This window comes from Pomacea canaliculata, linkage group LG3 (assembly GCF_003073045.1).
Source record: "Pomacea canaliculata isolate SZHN2017 linkage group LG3, ASM307304v1, whole genome shotgun sequence".
Classification (NCBI taxonomy): Eukaryota; Metazoa; Mollusca; class Gastropoda; order Architaenioglossa; family Ampullariidae; genus Pomacea; species Pomacea canaliculata.
The window spans coordinates 25,081,785-25,106,583 of record NC_037592.1 but is presented as its reverse complement, the minus strand read 5'-3'; the positions used below and the strand labels follow the sequence as shown (position 1 = coordinate 25,106,583).

The 24,799-nt window shown below is 45.3% G+C and overlaps 1 protein-coding gene across 1 annotated transcript in view; it reads right to left on the bottom strand.

Moving 5' to 3' along the window:
- Positions 1–3,376: 3,376 nt before the first annotated feature.
- The window catches only part of LOC112559714 (protocadherin-1-like), a 50,184-nt gene continuing 28,761 nt past the window's right edge, over positions 3,377–24,799 (bottom strand). Inside the window, 8 exon segments of the mRNA XM_025231065.1 lie at positions 3,377–6,943; positions 11,877–12,018; positions 12,651–12,776; positions 12,998–13,642; positions 13,645–14,268; positions 14,543–15,118; positions 15,121–15,527; positions 15,530–16,366. Of these exon segments, the coding sequence (XP_025086850.1) occupies positions 6,600–6,943; positions 11,877–12,018; positions 12,651–12,776; positions 12,998–13,642; positions 13,645–14,268; positions 14,543–15,118; positions 15,121–15,527; positions 15,530–15,608 (2,943 nt within the window). The 5' untranslated portion in view covers positions 15,609–16,366 and the 3' untranslated portion in view covers positions 3,377–6,599.

The window sequence follows — 24,799 nt, the reverse complement described above, 5'->3', positions numbered from 1 at the left end:
CTTACAAATTATTAAGCCATCCACCATCAATTTTCGAGCCAAAAAGTGACTAACACACCTAAATATATCAAATTACGAACTCGGAAATTGTTTATTGCATTATTATATCAGCTGATGCTTACAAGGGTAAATTTTTGATATAAAAATAACGAAGTCTGTCACCTTCAAAGATGATCTGTTTGTAAAGGGAGTAGAATCGTGTTTTCTCTACTTCGACATATTAACAGAAAGCAATCAGTCTAAATAATAGTCAGACAACAAGATCTTTACCCTACTTGTTGTTGTGAAGTACCCAGACTCCCACCCGTTTGTGTAGGAAAAGTCGTGCTTGATCATCGATCTCCCAGAAGCTTTTAATGACCAAAGTGCTATCATCGCCAGCTGTAGGCAGCAACAACGACCGAAAGAAATCACGCGACATTTACGACCTACACTTTACACACTTCCGGCGAGACGTAAATAATGGCGCGTAGGAGAAAAATTAACAGCCAATCGGATGGCGCCGTTCAGAGACATTCGGGTCTTTTTAAACAGTCTCTGGAACGATGCCAGAATCTTTTCTGAGGAGGTAGAAGAGTATACTACTTGTTGACGCACGCCTACGAGTCGCTTTGAACTTAATACCCTCGACTCCTCCCCCAGACGCCCACACAAATGTATTTCCATCCCATAGTGACCTAGAATAACAGTGAAACAAAAGCTGGGATTTTAATAACACACCCGGGAAACAAAAATGCCCCACGTGACTGCTTGAGAATAAAGAGTGGATTTGTACAGTTCGTTGACTTGTTATAGGTAGACATTTGACATAAGTATTTAATCTTATCGCAAATTATGTGCTTAGGAACCTTTTACAAACAAGTAGGTATTTTTTAAAACGTGAAAGGAATAGTTAAAGAATAGTTTAATTATTAGACATCGTACAAAGCTCGACATTATCAGAAACGTAGTTGAATCAAGTCCAAGGGAATATTTTACAGAAAAAAAGTCTAAACCACATCATAGAAGAGAGAAAGAGAGATAGAAAGAGAGGGCACTTCACCCATCGGAGACGATTTGCTACAAAGCTAGTTGGACATCACCCTGAAACAGCGTATTCTGCCTCTGTCGGTGGCAAGACTGCTCATTTGAGTGTAATTACGAGAATGAAATAGAAAGCCATTTCGCCGGCCATAGCTTACCTTCCTTGCCGTATTGAAAGGAGAAAGTTCTGGCATTCCCGGGGCGTCGATAAAGGGTGTCTAAGCGAAATGTTTCTCCTGGGAGTTCAGAGCAGCGCCAACAAGCAAATGATGGCAAGAAAAGGAGAGGAGAAAAGAACCCTGCTCCCTCTCCCCTCTGTCCCCCCCCCCCCTTTACAAGCCCACAGTTAATGACGTGTCCGGTTTGGGGCACCGAGGGCAGCAACACCGTCAGCTGTGAGTCTAACGGGTATGCGCCTCGATGTGACCAACATAACAATGACCACTTCCGGTTGGGTCTTGTTTGCAGGGACTTTGGAGGGGCCTTGGCTGGCCAGACCTGGCGAGGTTCAGTGGGATTGAGTGCGAATTAGCTGTGCCCTACGAGTAGCTGACCGCATCCCAGGAGGCAGAGCGGATGGAAAGGGATATCGTGAAGCCGCATTTTGATCAAATTAGATGGCGAACTGTCTTCGCACCGGCAGGGGGCGCATCAGTGTCTTGTGACGGGTGTGATACATAAATTGAACAAGTGGTAATCTCACGCGCTCACGCATACAAACGTAAACAGGAACACATGTTACACACGAATGTTCTAGTGAGCACGCATGCGCGCACACACACACACGAACACACCTGCTGTGTATCTCAATCATATAAACATTAGATAGGGAGTTAGTTCCTATAAGCTCACAGAGAACACAAAACATCTTGGAAGTTATGTCGCTAACCTTTTTATGATTAAGTTGTCTTCTTACTGTATTCTTCGTAGAGAAGCTGGCGTAAGTTCATATGTCATTTGTTTGTTTTCCTGTCCCTCGTATGCTGTTCATGTTCCGTTCTTGTTCTTAAGGGCTAAGAGCATGGTTCTTAGGAGTGTAAGTATGCGTTTCATAAATTTTGCATTTATTATTATTATTATTAAAAGAAATTCCATAATCTATTGTCATATTGATCCTACATTTTGGACAACTGAACTTCCAAAATGGCGTCTAATGCTGTGACGACGAGAAGCCCTTCTATATTTCTAAAGCACTCGTGTTCTAGCATACTCGTGCACACTTTCATGTACACGAACACACACACATACACACTAACGTTGTCCTAAGCAAAGATCACTGTAGAACTTCATCTTTAAATAGCGGCTCATGATTTAAAACAAAAGTCCTGCTACATTTTCCAGCTTGTTGCTTGCATGTTGATGTTCGTTCCTATTAATCGTTGCAGTATTTTATTTCACATTTGTTTTTCAGTATATATGAAACCCGATTCATTAAGAATGTGCGTGCAAATTGCAACTGTTGGTTGTCAAGATTCTGCTACCCCTCAGATGGACATCCCTGTATGATCCTGTTTGCCCCTTGTTGTCCACATTTCCTCCCTTAGCAGGTGCTTGCCCCTTTACCTACGAGCAACTCAGGTAAAACGTTTCAGTTCTCTGTAATTCCTGGGTACAGACATGTCCCCAAACCTGGTTTTCAAGAAAATAATTGTTTCCTTTCCTCTCACTGTGTATATGCGTGCGTGCGCGCGTTTGCCTGTCTTTAAGTGGAGTTAAACATGGTATACAGTCCTCTACATTGAATAGTTCTGCGATCTCCGCGGTTGCAGTCAGCCTGCAAGAGCAGAATTGATGAATAAATTAGCTGCGAACATTGACTGGTCCTCGCGACCAGGGCTGTGCGAGGCGATGACAGATTGTCATAATTTCTGGTAATGTGCAGTGATAATTGGCGGCGGCCTTTCCACTCAGCCAGGAAGCAAATCGTCGACTGCGATAAGTGAGAGTAAATGCCGTGCACTTACCTCGTGCCAATTATCCACGTCCGTCCCCCCATTAAAAGAGGAACCATTTGTGGGTATATAGGTGGGGGGATTGTTTGTAGGTGAAGCTGAACACCTGCACCTCGACCCATCAATCCCGCTACAACCGTTACAAAATTTTCCCTGAGTATATTACCTGTAAAATTCTAGAAGCCTTTCTGTATTTGTTTGTCCAATTTCTCATCCTTTTAAGTCCTAAATATGGATGGCATCAACAAAATATTCTCTAAAACCAACAGCAACAGCAACATCAAAGGTTTACTGGACAGGAAACAACACGACCAACGTCACAGTCAGTTGCTGAAACAGTGGAAAACAAATCACCCGCAAACAAACCAGTTTTGGTGTTACAGATAACACGCACTCAACGGTTATTTTCAACATCATTATATTTCCATTCGATGCCATGTACACATATAATACAAGAAAGGTGTGTATGTAACTCCAGGCATTGCTGTCAGCACTGTCCGCCTGCTTAACAACCTCCCTTCAGTCTCTCGCACCTTCAAGACTGAAAGCATGGAACAGTGTAACTTAAATAATTATAAAGGTACCCGAAAATATTACCTAAAAAATCAGAGCAACTCTCCATACCTTAGAGATGTTAAATGTTAAATATCACTGGATGTTATCAGAAACTTATTCAAACAAAACTATTTTTTTAATGAAAAAACTTATATCGATTATAAAAACCTTTCTTCTGTAAACTGACAAAGTTCAATATGATCAATTCCACTTTGGGGCGATTAAGTTTCATTTATCTATAAACATCTTTTCATCGTCTAATTATAGTAATCCATAGACAACTGCTGTCTGTCGATTCCACAAGACAGAGTTTTGGTATCGAGAGACAGTTGAGGGCGAACGACGTAACAATGTAACACGTCACTCTTTATCGCGAGATGGAGAACAGAAGGAGCTGGGAAGGATGAAATGCGAGGGTCAGTTTTAAGAAGGAGGAAATGGGAAGGTCAGTTCTGTACAAGGGAACAACAGCAACCCTCCATGGCCACACCTGGCTTCCATCGTCGTTCGTGACGTATTTACACCGATCGTTGTGACGACACTTGTGACGACGTCCTGGGTGCACGGAAAGCATGTGACGTACGTAGGACGACTGCTGAAAGGCAGTGATAAGGTCTTGCAATGGACAATGGGATACAATCAGCTACACAACAGCATCCACCACGAAAAACCACATTCAACTCGTCTCCTACACTCATTCTTGAGTCTATCTTCAGATGTATTAATGACCATAGGAAATCATTACTAACCTTTCTCTCTCTCCCTCTCTTTCTCCTCTCTCTCTCTCTCTCCAGTGTAATTCAAAACACTTGTTTGCGACACTACATATACATCGCCCGTGCGTAAATGCAGCTAATTTTTAAAGCCAGATACTTTCTCTGATCTGGAAAAAAAAATGCCCAGGAATGCGTATTTGATTTTCAACACATTCTGTGTACAAATTATTCTTGGCAACACAAAAAAAAAAAAAAAAAATATGAAAAATACGTTTTATCATCTGTGTCGGCGTCGTAAAAACAAAACGCGGCTTTTAGTACAGGAAGCCAACAACAACAAAACACGAACTTGCCCGATGATTACGATGCATATACATCAGCGAAACGTCTACTGCTGTAACCAAAGACATTCTTTCCGGGGGAAAAAAGTGTAAACACTTAAAGATTTGTGATGTGTTTGACTGTTCGTCTGTTTTTGTGCAGCCAACCTGAAACTGGTCCGCACATCCGACCTAAAAGCTGGAAAATTGCGCTGGAACTGTGGTGTTCCAACATTGTAACAATTTGGCACAATAACTTCATATACCCTCCCACCCCACCTCACGAGTCTTTTTAACCATATCGACAAGTGGTAATGTTTAGCACATTACTTTTTGCCAAACGTATTTAAATATTCAAAATAAGTTCGGTTTAAAAAGGCCAACAAAAGATAGAGATGCACACGTTGATGAAGAGCTGGAACTTTACAATTTTCAAGCGCCAGCAGCCAGAACAGAAAACCCCGTTGCCATGGTGTCCACGTGGCTTCTTCACGGGTACCCTCGGGGTACGACAGGCGATAGAGGTGCAGGGGAGGAAGGGAAGGGTGGACGGGTGAAGCGTTTGAGCGTTGTCAAGTGTCCGTGCATGCAAAACACCTGGAGTGAGCACGTGGGCGTGCGTGCTTGCAATACGTAATGGCAAACTTCTAATTTCCGGTCGCGGATAGAAATGATTGTCCTGCGTCGTACAATTCTGTTTATTTGTTTGATACTCTTTTTTTTTTTCGTTGCCGCAAGAGACGAAAAATAGACCCTTACGAAAGTTTGCTCAGCCTCATCAAAAAGACATCGACAAGATGGGATAATTTTGTTTTTTGTTTTTGGTTTGGGGTTGTTTTTTTGCACCTGTTGTTATCCTGCCTTGCTGTGTCCACATTCCAATTTCCATTACAGTGAAATCATCTGCACAGGGAGTTGGCGTCCAACATCAGACCATCCATTCTGTCTTTTAAAAAAAAAAAATTTTAAACCCGAAATTTTCCATACGAGCGGAAAGTGAAAGAGGTAGTGCAGGCAGCGCACACGAGGACGAGGAGACAGAAGGACATCCTTGCGTTGAGATCACAGCGCTACCACTGCGCATGCGCGTGTCTTCTGAAGTGGTTTTGCGTGATTTAAGTTTAAACGAGTGCTCACCCCTGAAATCGCCCAGCAGAAGTTCGACACAATGGCGCTGATCGCCGGTTCTCCATTTTTGGCTTACGCTGGCACGCAACGATGACCGCCCCCTGCACAGAATCCGTTTTCCCGAGACTGGAGAGCGCAGCTTTGTGACTCCGGATGGGAGGGATATTCAGTTCGCAGAGTGTATTTGCTTCACTTCCGGAGCGATTCTCAAGAACATTATTTCCTTCAATCAGGCGAGAAAATTGTTTTCGAAAGCTCCCCTTGTGACTAGGGAGCGATCTCATTATCGTGTCGCTTGGTCCTGCACAAGTCTGGGACATGAAGAAATGCAAAGAAATTTGGTCGCTGCTGAGGAAGAAGGAGCGAGACTGGAGTGTGGGAGAGTTCCTCGAACCTGAATGGGCCTCCACTCCTTCCAAGTCCCGAACATCTTTACTAAAAGATTATCCAAATAGTTTTCAGAATGGATGAAACATTGGATGATCGATTTATTCACCCGTTTCAGTCTTGTGAGATCGATTCTTGATTTGAATGCATAACAGGGTCCTCTGATGTGCGCCTTCAGGTTCATTATGTACATAAATAATTAATCAAATGATCGAGCAAAATCTGCTTCGGATTTATCACATGTTCTTTGCAAAACCTTTCTGGAGGGTGTGGATGGGAAATGATTGTTTCTGACCTCAGTTCCCTTTCAAACTATCATATCGTTCATAATGAGTTCGTCGATTTCTTTCCTAAGATCGTCAGGGTTAATGGTGTAACTTCCTGATGTGGTAGTTCCATCATCATCGTCGTTAAAACTAGACGATCCCCACCTCTGCCTCCCCCCATCGGGGACAGAGGGTGGTGTGGACACACCAGAGTTTCTAACGATGCTCGTTGTCACCCCTGAATACCCGGAATTACCCGGGTACGAGTGCAGCACGCTCCGGTAGGCAGGCTGTCGCGACGACCCAAAGGGAAAATTCCGATCGACGAAGGATGGCGAGGACTCCTCCGCTGGCGGGGGAGGAGGGGGGAAACTCGTCATCTCTGTCGGTGGAGCTCTCCCCCAAGTATTCCAGGTTGCCATTGAAGGACACGTGAGGCAAATGCTGTCGCGGGACTCGCCCGGAACCGGAACTGAGGCCGCCGCGACCAGAATGGCGAGTTCTGATTGGTCGAAGGTCGCCGAGCCCAGCGTTCACTGGAGGAGTTGTGCCTCGTGCTGCGTAAACAGGCGGCATGGGGTACATCGCTACAGCATCTGCACATACAACAAGACAATATTAATGGGGACGACGCACGCCACTTATTAAAAAGAAATTAAAAAAAAAAAAAAATTGGCACAATTCATAGTAACACTTCTGAAAATGAAAACCAAGTAACAGATGGTAGCTCAGGCAATGCAACGATATTGTTTATTGTGTACATCAGGGGAAGAGAGACCTTGTATCTCACAGCCCCAACCACCCTGTCTTGAAGACTACTGCCTTACACCTCGGTTTTATTCGCATCGAGAGTAGTTAATCTCGCCGCGACTGATAAGGTTAATGTGTGTTGTAATAATGGTAATTTGTGCACTGCCCTCCTGTACGTCCATTTCCCTTTCTCCCCACACCTCCATTTACTAGTTATTACAATAAAATGGCATGACAAAGTATTGTTAACACGCTTTACACTTTTATCTCCTCGTGTCATTTCGGTGTTATTTGAAAATACCTTTCGTCGATAGATGCCGGCATGTGACATATAAAAACATTTGCTCAATATTATTTAATGCCAAAGGGCTATAACTCCATTTTAATCATTGTTGACTTTTGAAACATATTTTAGGATTTATGGTTTCTCAGCTCCACCCTACCTCTTTACATGTTCAAATTGAGAGTAAATTATTTAATTCCAGTATTTCAAATATTTTTCTACATTATTCTCGTGTCCGTTTCATAACAAGAACGAGCATCAAAGCTACAGTCATGCATCCTTATGTGAAAGATGAAAGCAGCATTCCAATGCAAATGACATAATCATTAAAGTATTTCTCTGTAATATCCTCTTTGACAAAAGACATGCGATGTGACAGTCATTACTATGAAGAAGGTTAATAGTGATCGGCGACATGCTGATCATCACGACGGATGCCAAATGCATGCGTATACTCCAGTCCTTTCATTATTGTACATTCCAATTGGAAGTTCTCAGACTGAGGCTGTGATATTTATCTCTTCTGGAAAAAAGATGCAGGTATAAATAAGCAGCTCTGCAGGTAATGATTCAAGGCAAGAGTGAGGAGAAAGCAGACAGGATACACAATTGTAAAGAGAGCAGGTTGTGCACAGACGAAAAAAAACACTGGATGCGGGTTGCAGACATTCCAGAAATGCTCAGAAATAATGTCAACAGAATAAAGTTCATTTGCAAACAAACAGTCTTCGAGTTGGGGACTCGTAATCAGAACCGCAACTCGGCAGCAGACGAACCTCTGGGGAATCCACATGCCCCGACATGCTTGCCAGGTCTCCACAGCAGTGGCAAGCAAGCTTACAACATGCTCACGATGCCGGGGGTGAAAGGTGGGGCAAGCTAGGCAAGCTAGGCAAGCCAGGCAAGCTAGGTGGTGTCACCATGCGAAGACAAGACAGCCATGCCAGTCACGAGAACTGGGGATAGGAGGAAAGTAGTGGGGTTGGGGAGAGAAAGAGAGATGACCCAGACTCAGACCCTGTCTGAATGATTTCATCAGTGAATATGAAAGTATCTGTCTTCGCTGTTGGAGAACGCACCACCTAGCGATCGGCCTGGCCAACAAGAAAGCCCTTTACCGAGACACGAGCCAGCAAAGATGAAAAGCTCTTGGTTACTACCAGCTCGAGTCCAAAGCACTAGCAACTGTAGCCTTCAATGAAAACCACCATTTGAAAAAAAGATTGAGGCGATCAAGACACTCGTATCCACGCAGAGCTTTACTGCCACCTTTGAACTCTCGGAAAGGGTTAAAGTTTATTGCTTTGCATGATCTCTGCTAGCGCGCCAGGGATGCAGATAACATCCACTCAAACTACACCTTATCTCCAAAGCCATGTAATATGACAGCAAATTACTGTTATAGAAACAGCCAATAAAAAGAAGTTTTAACACATTACTATTAAGCCTTTATTATATTATACAAGCTTTTTCTGAAAAGCAGGTTTAAACACTTTTTATTAAAAAGCAAAGCCAGGAATAACAAGCGAAAGAAGCAGCTGTTAATGAGATAAAGCATTTGTTCTCAGTGATGTAAAAACAAAGCCTCTGTGTACCCCTCCTTCCTGAGAAGCATTTACCTTCCAAACCTGAAAGGGATTTCGGGTATAAACAAACACGTTACATGTCGGTACCCGATCCTTCAGCGCATCCTGAGGACGTCTGCTCCACTGACTTCTACGATTGCAGCCAGCCAGGGAACAAGCCCCAGATGGAATAACATACCCTTGTGGAACATATGGACTGTTGTGTTATGCAAAACCTTCATCTCTGCAGTTGGTTCTCACCCACGGTGCGAGGACAACGATGTGGAGGGAGGAGGAAGGGCACAGAAGTCAGAGATAAAAGGTCAAGTGAACTGCGAAGGCGGCGGCGGTGGGTGTTGATGGGGATGGTGAGTTCAAACAAAACCACTACATCCGAGATGGTTTTTAATATCTAGGAAGAACTTTTCATCTTAGCATGTGTAAACAAAGCAACGGAATTCACTGAGTGTGGTGCCAGGGAAGTTCTGGCCAAACACAAACCGCTGCATCGTCATCAGCAAGAAGTTTGTGAAACTGTTACATCCTAGATCACAATTGACTAGATCTTCGGTTGTCTCCTCGATTTATTTATTTATCGTTTGAGAATATTTAAGTAATAAAGCAGCAACTGACAAAGAAGAAATAAGCATACGAGGGACAGATGGCGCTGAGAAGTGTCAGACCAGACAAGAGGACGCAAACAGTCAAAACAAAGTCATCAACAAAGCAAGTTATTCACCACTGTCATGGCCAACCATACTTGTTCCAAGTCTGTTCATGCAACACAAACTCGTTTTGATGTTGGGTCATGCTGACCGTCAAGCCCCAGAACAAACAGAAATGCTTTTCAAACAAATGCAGTCAAGGGATAAGATTGAGCAAAATCCGCAGACAAGAAAGGAAAAGACGAGAGAAGGGGGTAAAGATAGAAGAAGAAAGAGGGGAACAACACAAACACTAGCTATCTGTTCCAATCGAACTCTGGTATTGACTCAGGTTCAGATGCTGTTCAGATGTTGTTCAGGCAATGTTGGTACCAACAAGCAGCCAGGAAAATGAACGTTGCATGCAAAAGGACAACAAACCCAGTGTCAATGTATTCCAATTTTTTCCTACCTCCAAAAACTTTTCTAAACTGGAGTACACCCGTGTCAAGACAATTCTTACGGCATGCCACGTCACCACGAGGACAAAAACAAAAAAAAAAAAATAAATAAACTCGCAGGTGGTATTTTAGTTCACCACACAGCCCACAGAGGACGACGATGGACTTCATGCGTGCAGCAACTTACTGCGCATGCTCAGAGAGGCACGCTGCCCATTGGCCAGGCAACTGCCAGAGGCGTGGTCTTATACATACCACTGCTTCACCAACACTTTGCTTCCGGCGTCAAAGATGCCGCTGGGGCGATGGGCGGCTGAATGCAAAGAACCCATGACATGCTGTTCTTAACTGTGTCAACTCAAAGCACCATGTAACAGTTCGCTACTTAGCATCTTTATCTACATAAACAGAACTGAACTTTTTTACCATCTTATCTTTACTTTGTTTTCAGCTGCTAGGAAATAGAGGTAAGCCATTTTAATTTGAAAACTATATTTTTGGGTTAACTTTGATCTTTCTTGAGCACAACTGTTTTTTTTTCCCAGGAATTTATGTAATCAACGTGCAAAAGACAGTTGAAATCCCGTTAATTAACGTGAGCATACCATCAAAGCACGAATGTGATTTTCAATCCGAACTCACTTTCGGAGATGCCCACATTCATGCAAAACTATATACAAACATATATATACACACACATATAGATACGGAGACATTCATGCACAGATTACATACAGTAGATACATTACATACATCCAAACAAAACTGAACATGTAATCCATATTTGCTGTTTAAAGATGAGATGACATCAGACACGAGTCGTCCTCATTAATTACGAAAGATTCTGATGCTAACAACGATGGCCAGGGTGGCTGAACCACGGTTGGAAGGTCGTCAATGCGACATTGTCCTTTCAAGCCCAGGTAGGTAGATATCAGTAACTCTCCAGGTGTGCTCTCTCTTACCTTTGCAAGTACCTGGGGTTGTAGTCACAGTAGCAAAGTTTTGTGGTAAGTACAGGCGAGAAAAAATAACTGTTTCTAAGCAGAGAAAATTATAAGGAGCTTATCAGAGAGTACACCTGCTGAGGCTGTCAAGCCTGTAGACAGGACGCGCACCTGTCTGGCCAGCAGCTCTCGCCCCGAACTTTCTCTCTGACCTCTCGCTTCCTACATCCACTACTGTCGTGCGGAAGTATTCTTGCCAGGAGCAATAAAGTGCGACATACAGATGCATTCTATTTGTCTAATTAGAGATTGCTACAAAAAGCAAGCCTACCTACTGTTCGCCCACCTGTATTGACACCTGGGGGCGTAGTTACAAAGCGGGCATTGTCGTGTTTTCCCAGGGCAGCATGGGAAACTCAAAGAGAAGAGTCTTGTTTTCATATTGGTGTACCCAGAATCCTTTGCTGCTGGTCTGTAACTAGGGCTCCAGGAGTAAAACAACACCTGCGGGGTCTGGACACCTCTTTATAGCTTTGGAAACAAGACTCTTGTCCGCGAGTTCGAGTTCCCCGCGTTGCCCCCAGGACAAAGACTTCCCTTTGTAACTACTGCCCTGAGGGTAGATTTTAACACCGAGTTTAGCGTGCAGTAGTTGATGCAGAATGTCAGTTCGTGGTGAAGGACATTGCATCTCTCAAGGAGGACATTTTCTAATGCGTTTATTTTTAGAAATCTGACCTAAGACGATTTCTGTCTACACATCTGACGCCAACGGTTTTTCTGTCTATAGTCTGATGCAAAAGGTTGTTCTATCTACACATGTTATGGAAATGGTTTTCTGACTACACATCTGATGGAAAATGTTTTCTGTCAACACACCTGCTTCGAGACCCGAGCCTCTGTTACTGTGGGAGTCGTCTTCACTGCCTCCTCTGCCACTGTCTGAGGTTCCAGTCTCACCTGAGCTGGCGCTCATCGCATCCTCCCCGTTTCTCCTCAGCATCTCCATCAGCTGACAAGCCTGTCGGCAGCGCGGTCCAAATTGCATAATGAAGAGAAATGACTTGGGGTGGTCCGAATTGCATAATGAAGAAAAATGATGTGGTGTGGGCCAAATCGCATAATGAAGAAAAATGGCAAATTCATGGTAAAACAAACACGACAGCGCGGAAGATTAATGCAGCCGACAAGCAGGTAGCCATGGAGGCTGGCATGCGAGCCGACAAGCACGACAGAAGGCAGACAGGTGCACGAAGTGTCGCTAGGCACCAGGTAGATGGCCATGAACAAGAGGTTCAACTATCAAATGTTAAGGAAACTCTTCAACTTAGTCAAGAGTTTTGTTTCGGCCACCAAATTGTTGCCTAGCGATGTATTGTGCACCTGGTCCGAAGGCAGACGATGAAAGGTTTTAGAGCAGGTAGGCAGGAAGACATAGCCAGAAGACGAGAATGAAAAACAAAAAAAGATGACTGAGGGGAAACAATGATTCATGCACTTTCGCTTTCAACACTCAGGGAAGATAAAAATGATTTTTGTAAATATAAATGAAAGATTGAAGATAAAGATAGGTTTATATCTCTCTCACACACAGAGTAGGAAAGTACCAATGATGAGCATGAGAGCATCCAACATGGCGAGACATTCGCTCACCTCTTCCTCGTGCACTGTTTGTAGGTGGTTGTCGTCTGCCGACATACGGTGGTTCACTGGAATATTCAGCATACCTGGTTCCCCCCGCAGACTCGGTGTTAACACTGACAGACAGTTTTTCTCTTGCTGCGCACAAAAAGAAGTCAACCGGTACACGACTGGTTTCAGGTGTCTACCCGTAAAGGTCACAAAGATATATTTGGTATTTTTAAATACCTTGTACCCGACGACAAACATGGGTTGTGTGTAAAAGCATTACTTTTAGATTAATAATAGTATATTTACGAGTTTGTTTTTCTATGATGAAAAACGGAAAATGAAGTGTTTTTCTATGAGTTCATTCTTACCTGTTCCACGTGCTTCCCTCCCGGACTTTTGAAAGTGGACATCGTATGCGCGGAGCCAGAGCTCATGTTGAGAGACTCCACTCCGTCGTCGATGGAGAAGCTGACTTCTTTCTTTTTGTTCTTGTTTCCGCCTGAGCCGAAGGACGAGGACTCGCTGCCGGTGCTGGTCTCCGGCGAGATGTTGGCGAAGGTGTCCTGGTTCTTCAAGTGGAACATCTTCTCCTCCTCCACCTTGGCCAGGGCGCGCTTCTGGCGGCGCTCGCGGTCGATGCGGCGGATGAGGCAGATCGTGGTGACGATGGCGATGGCCATGATGGCTGTGACGCAGATAAGGATGATGACGATGAGGATGTTCTGGTCGGTGTCCCGCCGGCTGGAGGCCAATAACGTTGCGTTGCCGGAAGTGACGACGACGTGCAGGGTTTCCGTTTCGTAGATGGGAGGGTTGCCGCCGTCTTGAACTTTGATCTGCAGCACGTGCTCCTTGACGTCCGACGACAGGATCATCCTGCCCAGCCGAAGCACGCCGGTCAGACGGTTGAGGTCAAAGAGACTGCTGGTGTCGCCGGCGGCGATGAGGAAGATGAGCTGGCCGAATGGGCCGTCGTCGGTGTCTGTGGCCCTCACGACGGCAAGGACGCTGCCTACGGGGGTGTTGTAGGCGACGATGACGGTGTTATTACCTTCTCGAGGGTACTCGATAACCGGGCGGTTGTCGTTGTCGTCAAGAACCTGCACGCTGACGTTAGCCAGATCGTAGAAGGCCGGCTCCGTGGGTCCTCCACCTTCACCTGGAAGGTGTACAGGTGCTTGATCTCGCGGTCAAAGGTGGCGCGCGACCTCAGTACACCCGTGTTAGGCTCGATGGTGAAGAGCTCGCCATCTCCAATGCCCGCCACGATCGAGTACTTCATGCGCGCGTTCTGAGACGTGTCGTCGTCGCTCGCCGTTACGTTGCCCACGCGCGTGCCCACGGGCTGCTTCTCCAGGACATAGCAGTTGAAGAGTGGGCGGACAAAGCGAGGCCGCTCGTCGTTCTCGTCCTCCACCGTGATGATGATGGTGGCGGTGGAGGTCAGTTGAGGGGTGCCCTTGTCGCGCGCTAGCACGCTGAAGGTGAACTGCCCGGTCTCCTCACGATCCACCGGCGCCCTGGCTTGGAGGATGCCCGAGGAAGGGTCGATAAAGAATAGCAGGTTAATGCGTGCATTGTCCTCCAGGAAATACTCCACCTCTCCCCCAAGGTCTGTGTCTGGGTCACGTGCTGAGACCTGACAAAAATCAGGGTCAAACGTGGGTGCTAGCAATTCCAACACGGATGCAAACAGTTCAATATACATGTTAACAATTCTAAAAAAGCTTAAAACCCGAACTATCTGCTCATTCAACAAACACACACACACAGAGAGATAGGGATTTGGTTGGGATCGGCATGCAAGCGTGTTCAAATGTTCCTTTAAAATATTTTTTATTTTGAGAATGCTTTATTCCCATCAAAACTTTTAGCTCTACCTAACCTGTAAAACTTAAAGTAATGGACAATACCTGTAGCAATTTCTGTACTTCGTAGCTGTTCTCGGTGATGCTGCTGGTGTAGATATTCTTGGAGAAGATGGGTGCGAGGTCATTGACGTCGAGGACCTGCACGATGAAGCTGGCACTACTGGAGAGTGCGGGCTGGCCGTGGTCCCGGCACGTGATGGTCACGCGGTGACTGGGCGCCGCCTCGTAGTCAAGCGGCATGCTGAGGATGACTTTGTACATGTCCCACAGGTTCTCCAGAGAGAAGCTCGGGTCATCGACGCTGCACGAAACACGGCCGTTGTCTCCGTCGTCCAGATCCGACACCGACACGTGCGCCACGAACTTGCCCACGGGCTCGCTCTCCAACAGGTTGGTGCCGTCGGGGCTGAGGTTGATGCTAATCTGAGGTGCGTTGTCGTTAGTGTCCAGGACGTTGATGACGACGAAGGCCTCCGTCGACCAGTACGAAGGAGCCTCGTTGCGAGCCTCCACCAGGAACTGAAACTGCTTGTTGGCTTCATAATCGATGGATCCCAGAACAGATATGACCCCCGTTGCGAGTCGATGGTCAGGCTGTTCCGCACTATGTCCGTGGCCCGCGGGCTCAACACATACTTAATGCGTGCGTTGTCCCCAATGTCGTCGTCGACGGCCATGACCTGCAGGATGGGCGTCTGCAGACCTACGTTCTCCTCCACGCTGGCGTTGTAGGACTGTTGCAAAAATCTCGGCTTGTTGTCGTTGACGTCCGCCACCGTGATGTTCACAGTCAGGGAACCGGACTTCTGCGGGTACCCCCCATCCACGGCCGTGATCAACAGCTGGTAGAAGTCGCGGGTCTCGCGGTCCACCTCCTGGTTGATGACGATCTCCAGGTCGGAGGATCCATCGAGGTTACCGACAACGCTCAGCCTGAACAGCCCTTCCGTGGGCGGAGACAACGGCGTCAGACGGTACGCTTGCACGGAGTTGTTTCCCCCTGTGTCGGGATCCACCGCACCCCGGTGAGCACACGAGCCGGAGAGGCCGACTCGGACACGCTCAAGCTCACCTGCGCTGCCGGAAACTTCGGAGCGTTATCGTTCATGTCAGTGATGTTGACAACGGCCTTCCACAGTTTGAACAGGTCCAGCGTGGCAGCGCCTTGCCTGTAGACGGCGATCTCCAAGGTGACGAGACAGTCCCGCTGTTGGGGACACACGGCCTCGCGGTCGATTCTCTGGTCGTGGAGATGGTGCTGCTGGTTTCGTTGATGGTGAACAAGTAGGCTTGACTCCCGCTGCTGTTGGTCAGGCGAAACCTGAGGTTGGTGTTCTCGTCAGGCGAGATCTCTTGTCTTAGCAGCATATCGTAACGAATGTTTCCAACGAACGTCCCCCTGGGCTGCTCCTCCGTGTGAGTGTAGATGACCAGCGGATCTTGACACTGCACCCGCAAAGTAGTCAGACACAAAACAACGAATACAATTCTGATCAAGCTTTTCATTTTGGCTTCTTTCGTCGAGTTCCCCTTCAAAGAAACAAAATTCAGTGTTTGTAATCACTTATATTTTGTAGCTCTCCAGAACGAATAAAACTGGGTTTCCTTCTTGTCCCGAAAATGATCAGTCTGAACTTTCAGTCATTCAGTACAATGTTCTCTTGGCTCTGTGTGTCCCCTATGTAGCTGAAAAATATCCGGACGACAGACTAACAGGAGTATGACAACCTCACGTGACTCCATGGGCCGCGTGTTTGCACGTCCTCAACATCCGGTCCTATCAACAGAAAGTGAGGTGATCACCATGCTTGGGGATACTGTTCCTTTGCTCTTTCTCGATAACAGACAGCTTGCAATTACAGACTCCTGGAACAGACGACAGAAAACATTTTGATTGACTGGACAGAGTCAGTGCAGTGGCCAGCATGGTCTCTAGAAGAACTGCGCATGTATTAAGTTTAATTTACTTTACAGTATGTTCATGTCAACAGGACTGACTTGGAACAAAGGCTCGCATATATACACTATGGACCTACTTCATTCCTCAAAGACTAGGGACAACATGGTACAGTCTTAGTATAATTTCTGTAATATAATTACATGACTAGGTCTGAAGGCATTATGAGGAGGCAACCGTGTGCACTTTTACTCGTGGACAGGTACAGCGTGACATTCGAGACACAGTTTGCTGGAAGTTTAATTTCTGAAAACCGTATTTTGGATTATGAGCCACGACCCCATTGCCCCAGCTGTAAGCCCTGAGGCTTGTTTGTGCGCGCACACCTACTTCATTTGTCTAATGACAACTGGCAGACATGGCATTTATTTCTCCACATCGCAGTCTCTGAGCCTGAAATAAAGCTGGGCAGGGTAGCAGGGAACCACACCCCATGCCCCCAGTGTAACTTGCTTTGAGTGCATTGGCACAACTCATGGCAGAACTATGAGGAGTCTGGGAAGAAGCAAACACAGTGACAAGAGAAACTCCTCCTCGCAGTCGAAGAACGCAAATGAAGAAAAGAACAAAAGCAACCTCTAACCGAAGGTGTTTAACAGCTACTCTGTGTCTATCTTTATCTTGCTAGCAGGCAAGCCATTTAGCCCATATTTTTCATCTTGCTAGCAGGCGTAAATTTTCCATTACCGTACCGCCGAACCTCCGCAGCACGCCCACTTTAAAAAAAAAAATGGTTTCTTAGAATTAAAACCGTTTTGGCGATGCGCGAGGGTTGGTGCAGACGAGGTTGTAGTTGACTGTTGCATGATATGGCGTCAGGTAGTCCACTAGATTGAAATATCTGCTGCTCGCTGGTAATAATCCCATTAAAAAATGTTACAGAATTTTTTTATAAAGAAAAAAAAATTTGTTACAGAAATGTAAAAAAAAAATTGTACTCGTGAAAAATCCCAAGAAGACCATCACCTCAAAAGAACTACAATTAAAAATGTTAATACTTATACTATATACGTATGTGTAGCATTGGAAGACAGACAATAGATGGTCATAAATAGAATTCGAGGCAAGCACAGAGTAAGATGGTTAATGAATCTTCTTACAGCAAGTCCAGACTGGTGGCAATGTTATACTTGACGCCCTCCCCAGTCCATCCACCTTCCACTTACAAGCAAATCAAGACTGAGCACGCCAAGCTAACATACTGTTACCGATCTTCCCACTGTTGACACCTGTGAGAACACCTGATACACAACTCTTCACCGTTCTTAACTGTTCTCTTGTTTACTGAACCAGCAAACTCTTTGTGGTGATTACTGTTTGTGTCATGTAATCTGGCTTGATGTAGACTAAGAAATCTTTCGCGAAAAGCTGAAGGCGCCGAAACTGTATCTAGGACGGTAACTAACCAAAGATATCAAATACTTATTATAGTGGAATGCCAGGTGTACAGAGATTATAGACAACATGTGTATCTTCAGCCTGGAGGAGAAGGGGGCGTCTACACCCAACCTGACGCCCTCGGGGTGTTGTGGTATTCTTGTAGAAAATAAGTAGACAGACGGATGTATGGGTGGGCGAGAAAGAATTTAAAATGCACAGGCAGTTGACAAGGAAGCCTGGTAGGCGGACATGCAGACACCAGACACACGTACAGACTGACACAAGAACGGACAGACACGAGAAGACAAAAGCCAAGCTAGGTTAGTGCTAGTGTTACGCCCACAGGTGTTCAGTGCGCCCCTCGGCAGCCTCCATGACGAGTGGCTTGCAGTGCCAAGTAGCCTCCCATGCCATCCCCACGTTAGCTCCTCATCCTTCGCCTCCTCCTAAAAGGCTTTTCCTTTCTCGTCAACGCATCCCCCCTGGTCGAAAGTGTCTGGGAAATAATCTGATTACAACCTTAATAAATTGTTTCTGGTTCTTATGAACTCTGCGACAAATGGTCAGAAAGCGCATGGCGGGTCTCTGACACACAAAAGTTTGAGGGAAATGGCAAGAAACTGTTACAGAAGACCGCTTTGGTTAGAAAAGTCATCTTTAAAGGCACGTTCACGGACCATAAAAACTCTTGACAAATTCGAAACTTTTTTGTTCATTCTCCTCCAATAACAAATCAACGGTTAAAAAGTCTCGTCCACACTTGGTGTTTGCGGAAGATGGGTATGGTTTGATTGGACTCATTCGTGCAGTATATACGATGACAAAATATATGCAGTATATACGATGGCAATACGATGACAAAATGTAAGATGTCGTGAAGAAATAATCGTTAGTTTTCCTGAGGTCTCAGTTATGAAAACAATGTTGCAAATTATTACATTGAGGTATAAAGAAAGCAGGGACCATACTGAATGATGGGAAACGGAAGCACAGTGGAGCTAGAAGTGAGGAGAAAACAAAAGACGAGTTAAATGTTGGTTGTGCAATAAGCCGGGAAGGAGTGGATCAGGCAGAAACACACACAGAGGTTTCAAGCTACATATTACCGTGACATGATAGGCAGATTAGCGTGACATGTTACAGTCAAATCTCGCTACTATGCCACCTACCGCGACCGAGCAAAAGTGTCATAGTAGCGACAGTGGCATAATAACGAGGGCTCGTAATTTTTTTTTTTTTTTTTTTTTTGCTCAAGTTACCCGTCAGCCCAAAGCTCTCAAGAATCGTCGGCTAGCGCTAGCGGTCTCCTCTCATTCTCCCCCTCACCTCTTCATCCTCCATCCCAACCACATCCGCGCACCTGCATCCTGTCGCTAGTCGACCCCCTCCCGCTCTCCCTCTGTCACGGGCTGTCATCCGACTACCCCTAACCCCATCGCCAGCCTTCACCCTCCCTGTGTATGTTCATCCACCTAACTGCCATGTCCCACACTGCCATATAATAATCGAGCACTGCGCGGAAATTCGCAACTTATGTCTTTTAACAATCACACAAAAGTGGCATAGTAGCGAGATTTCACTGTACATGTACATGGAAGTTTGCTTCTAGAATGACCTTAAAAATCGCGGCAACTTTTCCACTCATCCTCTCATATCTCTTGCTAAATAACATATAACGAACAGTACACAGCGATAAAGACTGGACTGTCCGCTATATTTTACTCATCATCAACATTTCTAGTGAAATATCTCAGCAGAATGTTCTTGTCTTTCAAGTACGGAAGTGCAACTGCGTTCCCGACCAAACTGATGCAACTTTATTTATCGGTAGATATTAATCTTCATAGTAACATCTACGTATGAGAACAGAGTCTAGAAACCAATGGGAGGGGGACCAGCTAACTCCACGCACCGAATTACCTCACAGCTCTGTAAGTGGTATCGTCTATTTAAACAAACTCTATGCCTCACATACATGAGCAACAGTACACCGCAACTGTCAACGGATTTAAGGAGTTACTGAGGTTGTTCCTCATCAATTTAATTTTAAATCAGCGCGAAAGCAAATAAAGATGTGCCCAGGAGAGGTATGGAGGCTGTCCGGCGAACAGGAAGGAGAACTCCATGGACAAGACGAAAACATGGCGGTTACAGATGATGCGCGGCGAGCCCTCTGGTACGGGGCACCACTCTACACAACTTGTGTAAACAGAATTACAGAGGCAAATAAGGAGGGAAACCTGATTTACACTCACCCATCGAAGGCAACAATCATCGACCGCACTCGAAACATCTGCAACGGCCTCTTTGCCTGGGCAGCGGAAATGAACGAGCTGACATCGGTGGTCGGGCTTGACTAAACAGTGATCTCCCTTTGGCGTGCAAAGCCTTATAACACCCGAGCAGAATGTTGCTCCGCGCTGGGAGTGAAAAAGTCTTGGTGCGAGTGTAGAGGGAGCGAGGACCCAACATGTCCTGCTGTCAATGATCTACTACAGAACCAAACATGTTCGTGCAGGAAGCAGGTTGGACAGAGTATCAGTTGTGTCTCACCACCTGACTTACATTACATACCATTAGCACTGTTTAAATACAAGTCCGTGGGATGTCAGGGGTGACGGGGTAGAGGTGAGGGAACTACAACCTTTGTGGGCTGAGGCTCATCCCAACCCCCGGGGTCTTGCAAAGTCTTTGGTGTGCCCAGTGAACTGTGATACACCACCTTGTCTGTTGAAAAGACTTCGGCATGCCCAATGAACAATGATGAATTATTCTTGCTGAACCGTGAATGCTGGAGACGGGTTAACGATTGTCAGTTGTCAGCCAGACAAAGAAGTCTGGAGAACCACCCTCGCTTTTATTTTACCGTACTGACAGACACATGCGCGAACTCAGCCATGCAAGCACTTTAAACATACAAGCAAGCACACACACACACAAGATACTTTCTTGTTCATTTGGATTGTCCCTATTTCTCAAGCGCCCGCTAACAACAATATTAGTCAGCAGCTTATTTTAAGGTTTAGGCCTGATTATACTGTACAGAATCGTTGACCTTTACACACTATGCACGATCCTCCACTTTCCATTGTATTCAAATTTCTAACCAAGCATTCTTGACATTGCAAGGTTGCGTTTGTCTCTCGAGTAATCAATTTTCAGGAACTCATACATCAACTCTGCAGGTCACGGCAGTCCGTGCTGCCTTTGACACAAACTAGAAACACTCGGGTTTAAAAAAAAAAAGGCTAAGTTCACCAGTTGACTTTATTTTACCCAACATTTCAACTCTGAAGCTGATCTTTGACTTTCCTTCTACAAAATACATTAGGGACGCGCGTGCACGCATGAACACTACAATGGCGTTCAGCTCGAGCTCCGTCACGCTGTCTGCACACCATCCACAAGCCAGTTAATTAAATTTGTTCTGCCTTATTGTACGATGCTTTTTAACAACGCATGTCCAGGCCTCCTGATGGTTCGGAACACAAATTCCTGTTTGAGCGGCTCCACGACACTTCCCGGGTTGGCAATACCCCGCTGCACCCTTCCCTGCCATTTATTTTTCTCGATCATGTGACAGGATGCGCTGCAAGAATTGTCGGCCTTGATCGACTGTTAGCACGCTGCACGCTGTTTGTTTTAGAGAAATAAGAAAATATTTATCTCTTGCACTACACTCCATTACGTGTTTGATCTGCTGCACTTCACATGATCACTGAAAAAAAAATATGGAAGGGAGAATAAAACGAACGATTGATCAATTGCAGGCTTCGCTCAACATCAAAGCTGTCAAGCCTCCCGTTATTTTTGCACATGTCGAGTGATCATGTAATAATAATAAAATCAAACAAGAGTAGTGTTGACTTGTCACAAGGCGAGGCAACTTCTTTACACAGACAAGATAATGGATCGCTCCTCTGCTTTCACCCTTTCTCACCCCTTCTCCAACTCCAACCCACTCAAACTGTGAATCACTTCACATCTCAATTGTTTTATTACTCTTCATAAACAATCTTCCTACTGAAAATATTTTATTCGAAATTACTATAATACACATGTGGAAACTTATTGAATATTTTTTATATTAAAATGAAGTATCTACGTTGTTATTTACTTTGATGAATACCAGTTGATTTCAATGGATCCAGAAAGACTACCAATGAAGAATTTTGTATTCTCACACATCCCTCGTTAAAAAATTTTACTAACCCTCGTATATATTTATTGTGTATAACAGTAACTTTATCTTACTTTCATTGTTAGTCGTCATTCGGAAGGTAATTATTTCTTCTCCTTCTCTCTCTCTCCGCAATAATTTATAAAATATATACCTACGATATATATATAGAGAGAGAGGAGGGGAGTGAGAGAAACTACTACAAAGAAAGACAGAAATGGTGAAGAGTAAAACCATACCTCGCTTCCCCCGATGTTTCCAGACCATCTGACCGTGTCCTATGTCACGTGCCGCCGTGAAGAGCTACCTTTCCGACTCAGCACTACGTGGTCACAATCGTTTTTGTTGACGGCCAAAACGTCAGATTTATACAGAAGTGAGAGCGAGGCCCAGTCAAAGCCTACAGGGCGTCAGACCAAACGCTTCCTTCAAGCCAATCACTCTCCGAGTCGATTCTCATCGCTGGACGTCAGCGCCATAAGCCGGGAGGGGCCGTAGATCGATGGCTCGCGGGCCCCGGCAGGGAAAACAATGACACCACCCCGAGAGCCCTACTCGATAATTAAGTGCAAGCGGGTGGCCGGTGTCAATATTGCGAGCAGCGCCAGGAATTGATCCGCTATGAGAAGATTCGCAACTACCAGTCAGCGGTGGCTGGAAAGTGTTAAAGGGGAGGAGAGGGGGACTGGTGGGAGAAGAAATGAGAAATCACCTACAGGCCTGGACCGTGCTTCGGAAATCGTTGGCCAGACTGAAAGGGAAGTACTTAACGAAAGAATGTGATCTGTGTTTGAGAGAGACAGAGAAAGACTTATGTGGTTCACCGGCCCAACAGACTAACGCTTTGCTTCTCCAATACTTTTTCCCTCCCAAACACCACACCCACCGTACTTCACCATCCCACCCAAGACTAATCCGTATCTGATCTTTTTTTCCCAACTTTTCATCCTTCTCCGTCCTCCGTATCTTTAGTGTTTTTATCTAAAGCTGTTGTTATTGTCACAAAAAATTTTGTTCCTTTCCCTGTTCATTTCCGATCGTGTGTACTCTGTGGAATACGTTAAATCAGCTTATTGACTGACTCCCCCGTTTGTTGAGATGCAGTTTTCCCCCCTTGGCATAGTCCAGTGGTCTCCCTTGTCTGAAGAACTCTACGCTGCTGCTTGCGTGCGGATGATACAATATCGATGGCTGGACGCATTTCCCTGTGAGGGGCAGACGACAGTTCATCAGTAACCAAAAGCAAAGAAACGATCTTGAAGTACTCACGAGCGTAACTAAAAATAAGTGCAGCCGGTTTCTACCTTGCCTTCTGATGTCCAGAAACATACTCCACTTCGCCATGCCAATCCATTTTATTTTATTTTAAACACTCTTCCAACATTCTGTTCGACAGAAAGAAATTGTCTAAAAATTTACATCCAAGCTATTTATGTGCTTTATGCTCTTCGAAGAATAAATTCTATTCGCTTCATAAATAAGACGAATGTCGTCCCACTAAAATGCGAGATTGACTGAAAGTTGCCTTGAACCCGGCATCTGTGATGGACTCTATAAAATACAACCGGAACGAGGCTTATCAAATGTCCTTTGTAATCTACAAGCAAATGTAAAAAAAAAAAAATTTACAAGCAAATGTGAAAAACTAGGGTAATAAACTTTATTTAATGATTGCTACTGATCACAAAGATCTCAAGACAACAAACCCTCAGACATGTGTCCTCACTTATGGTGGAAGAATAGAGGTCACGTGTCTGAGTGGCTGTTGTCCTGAGATCTTTGTGATTAGTCACGGTCATTAAATAAAGTTTATTACCTCAGTTTTTCATATTTGCTTGTAGACTTTTTTTTCCTTCTCCAGCAAACAGCAGGAACTCTTTTTTCCTAGAATGCTAAATGTGACTTTAGCCTCCAGCCTCATATTCAACAATGCTCATGCTCAGATATGACTGCGTCGGTGCTCTAGCCGTTAGCGACTGCACAAATTGGCTCAACAGTGAAGGAGATGAAGCAATTGGAAGCACCCCGGGATGTCTAATGAATAATCTAGAATCCACGACAATGCAGCACCGGAAAATTCATTTCCCAACAATCTGCCCTTCAGAGCAGACACCGACGTGGCAGAAGGCGAGGGACAGGAAGGTGGGGAAGGAGAGGCGGAGTATATAAAAAGCAGCCACGGGTTCAATGGGGCGCAGCCATGGTCATTGAAGCGTGGAAGGGAGAAGCGGAAAGCATTGCGAAGGAAAGGGGGAAGAGGAGAAGGACAAGATGCAGGGGCGCTCACTCGCCGGGAAAGAGCATCCTCACCCCTTACTTTCATCTGGAACAGGGCCTTGCCTTACAGACATCGTCTAGGAGAGGGCTTCCAGGCTGTACACACACACCCCTCGCCCCTCCACCTCCTGTCTCAAAAAAAAAAAAAAAAAAAAAAAAACGAAGCAGGGTGCATGAAACAAACAACTGGCAGCAAATTGCTGGGACTAATGGGGCGTGACCACAACTCAGGGTATAGAGCTTCCCGTCGGTCTGATAGTTAAACCAGACACTTCTGGCAACACCTGACAGGCTGCTTTGCTCTGTCTTCACATAGCATTGCTAATGTATAAAAGTACATCCGCAGCTGCGTGAATGGGGAAAGCCTTTACCCACCAATTATAATCATTAAAAACTACTTCTGAAATACATCAAATACTGCTTTTACAATCCCGTGAACAGGTGCAGTGCATCACCTAGTAACTGCGTTGTTAAACGACTGTCATTGCAAGAAATGTAGGTGTTT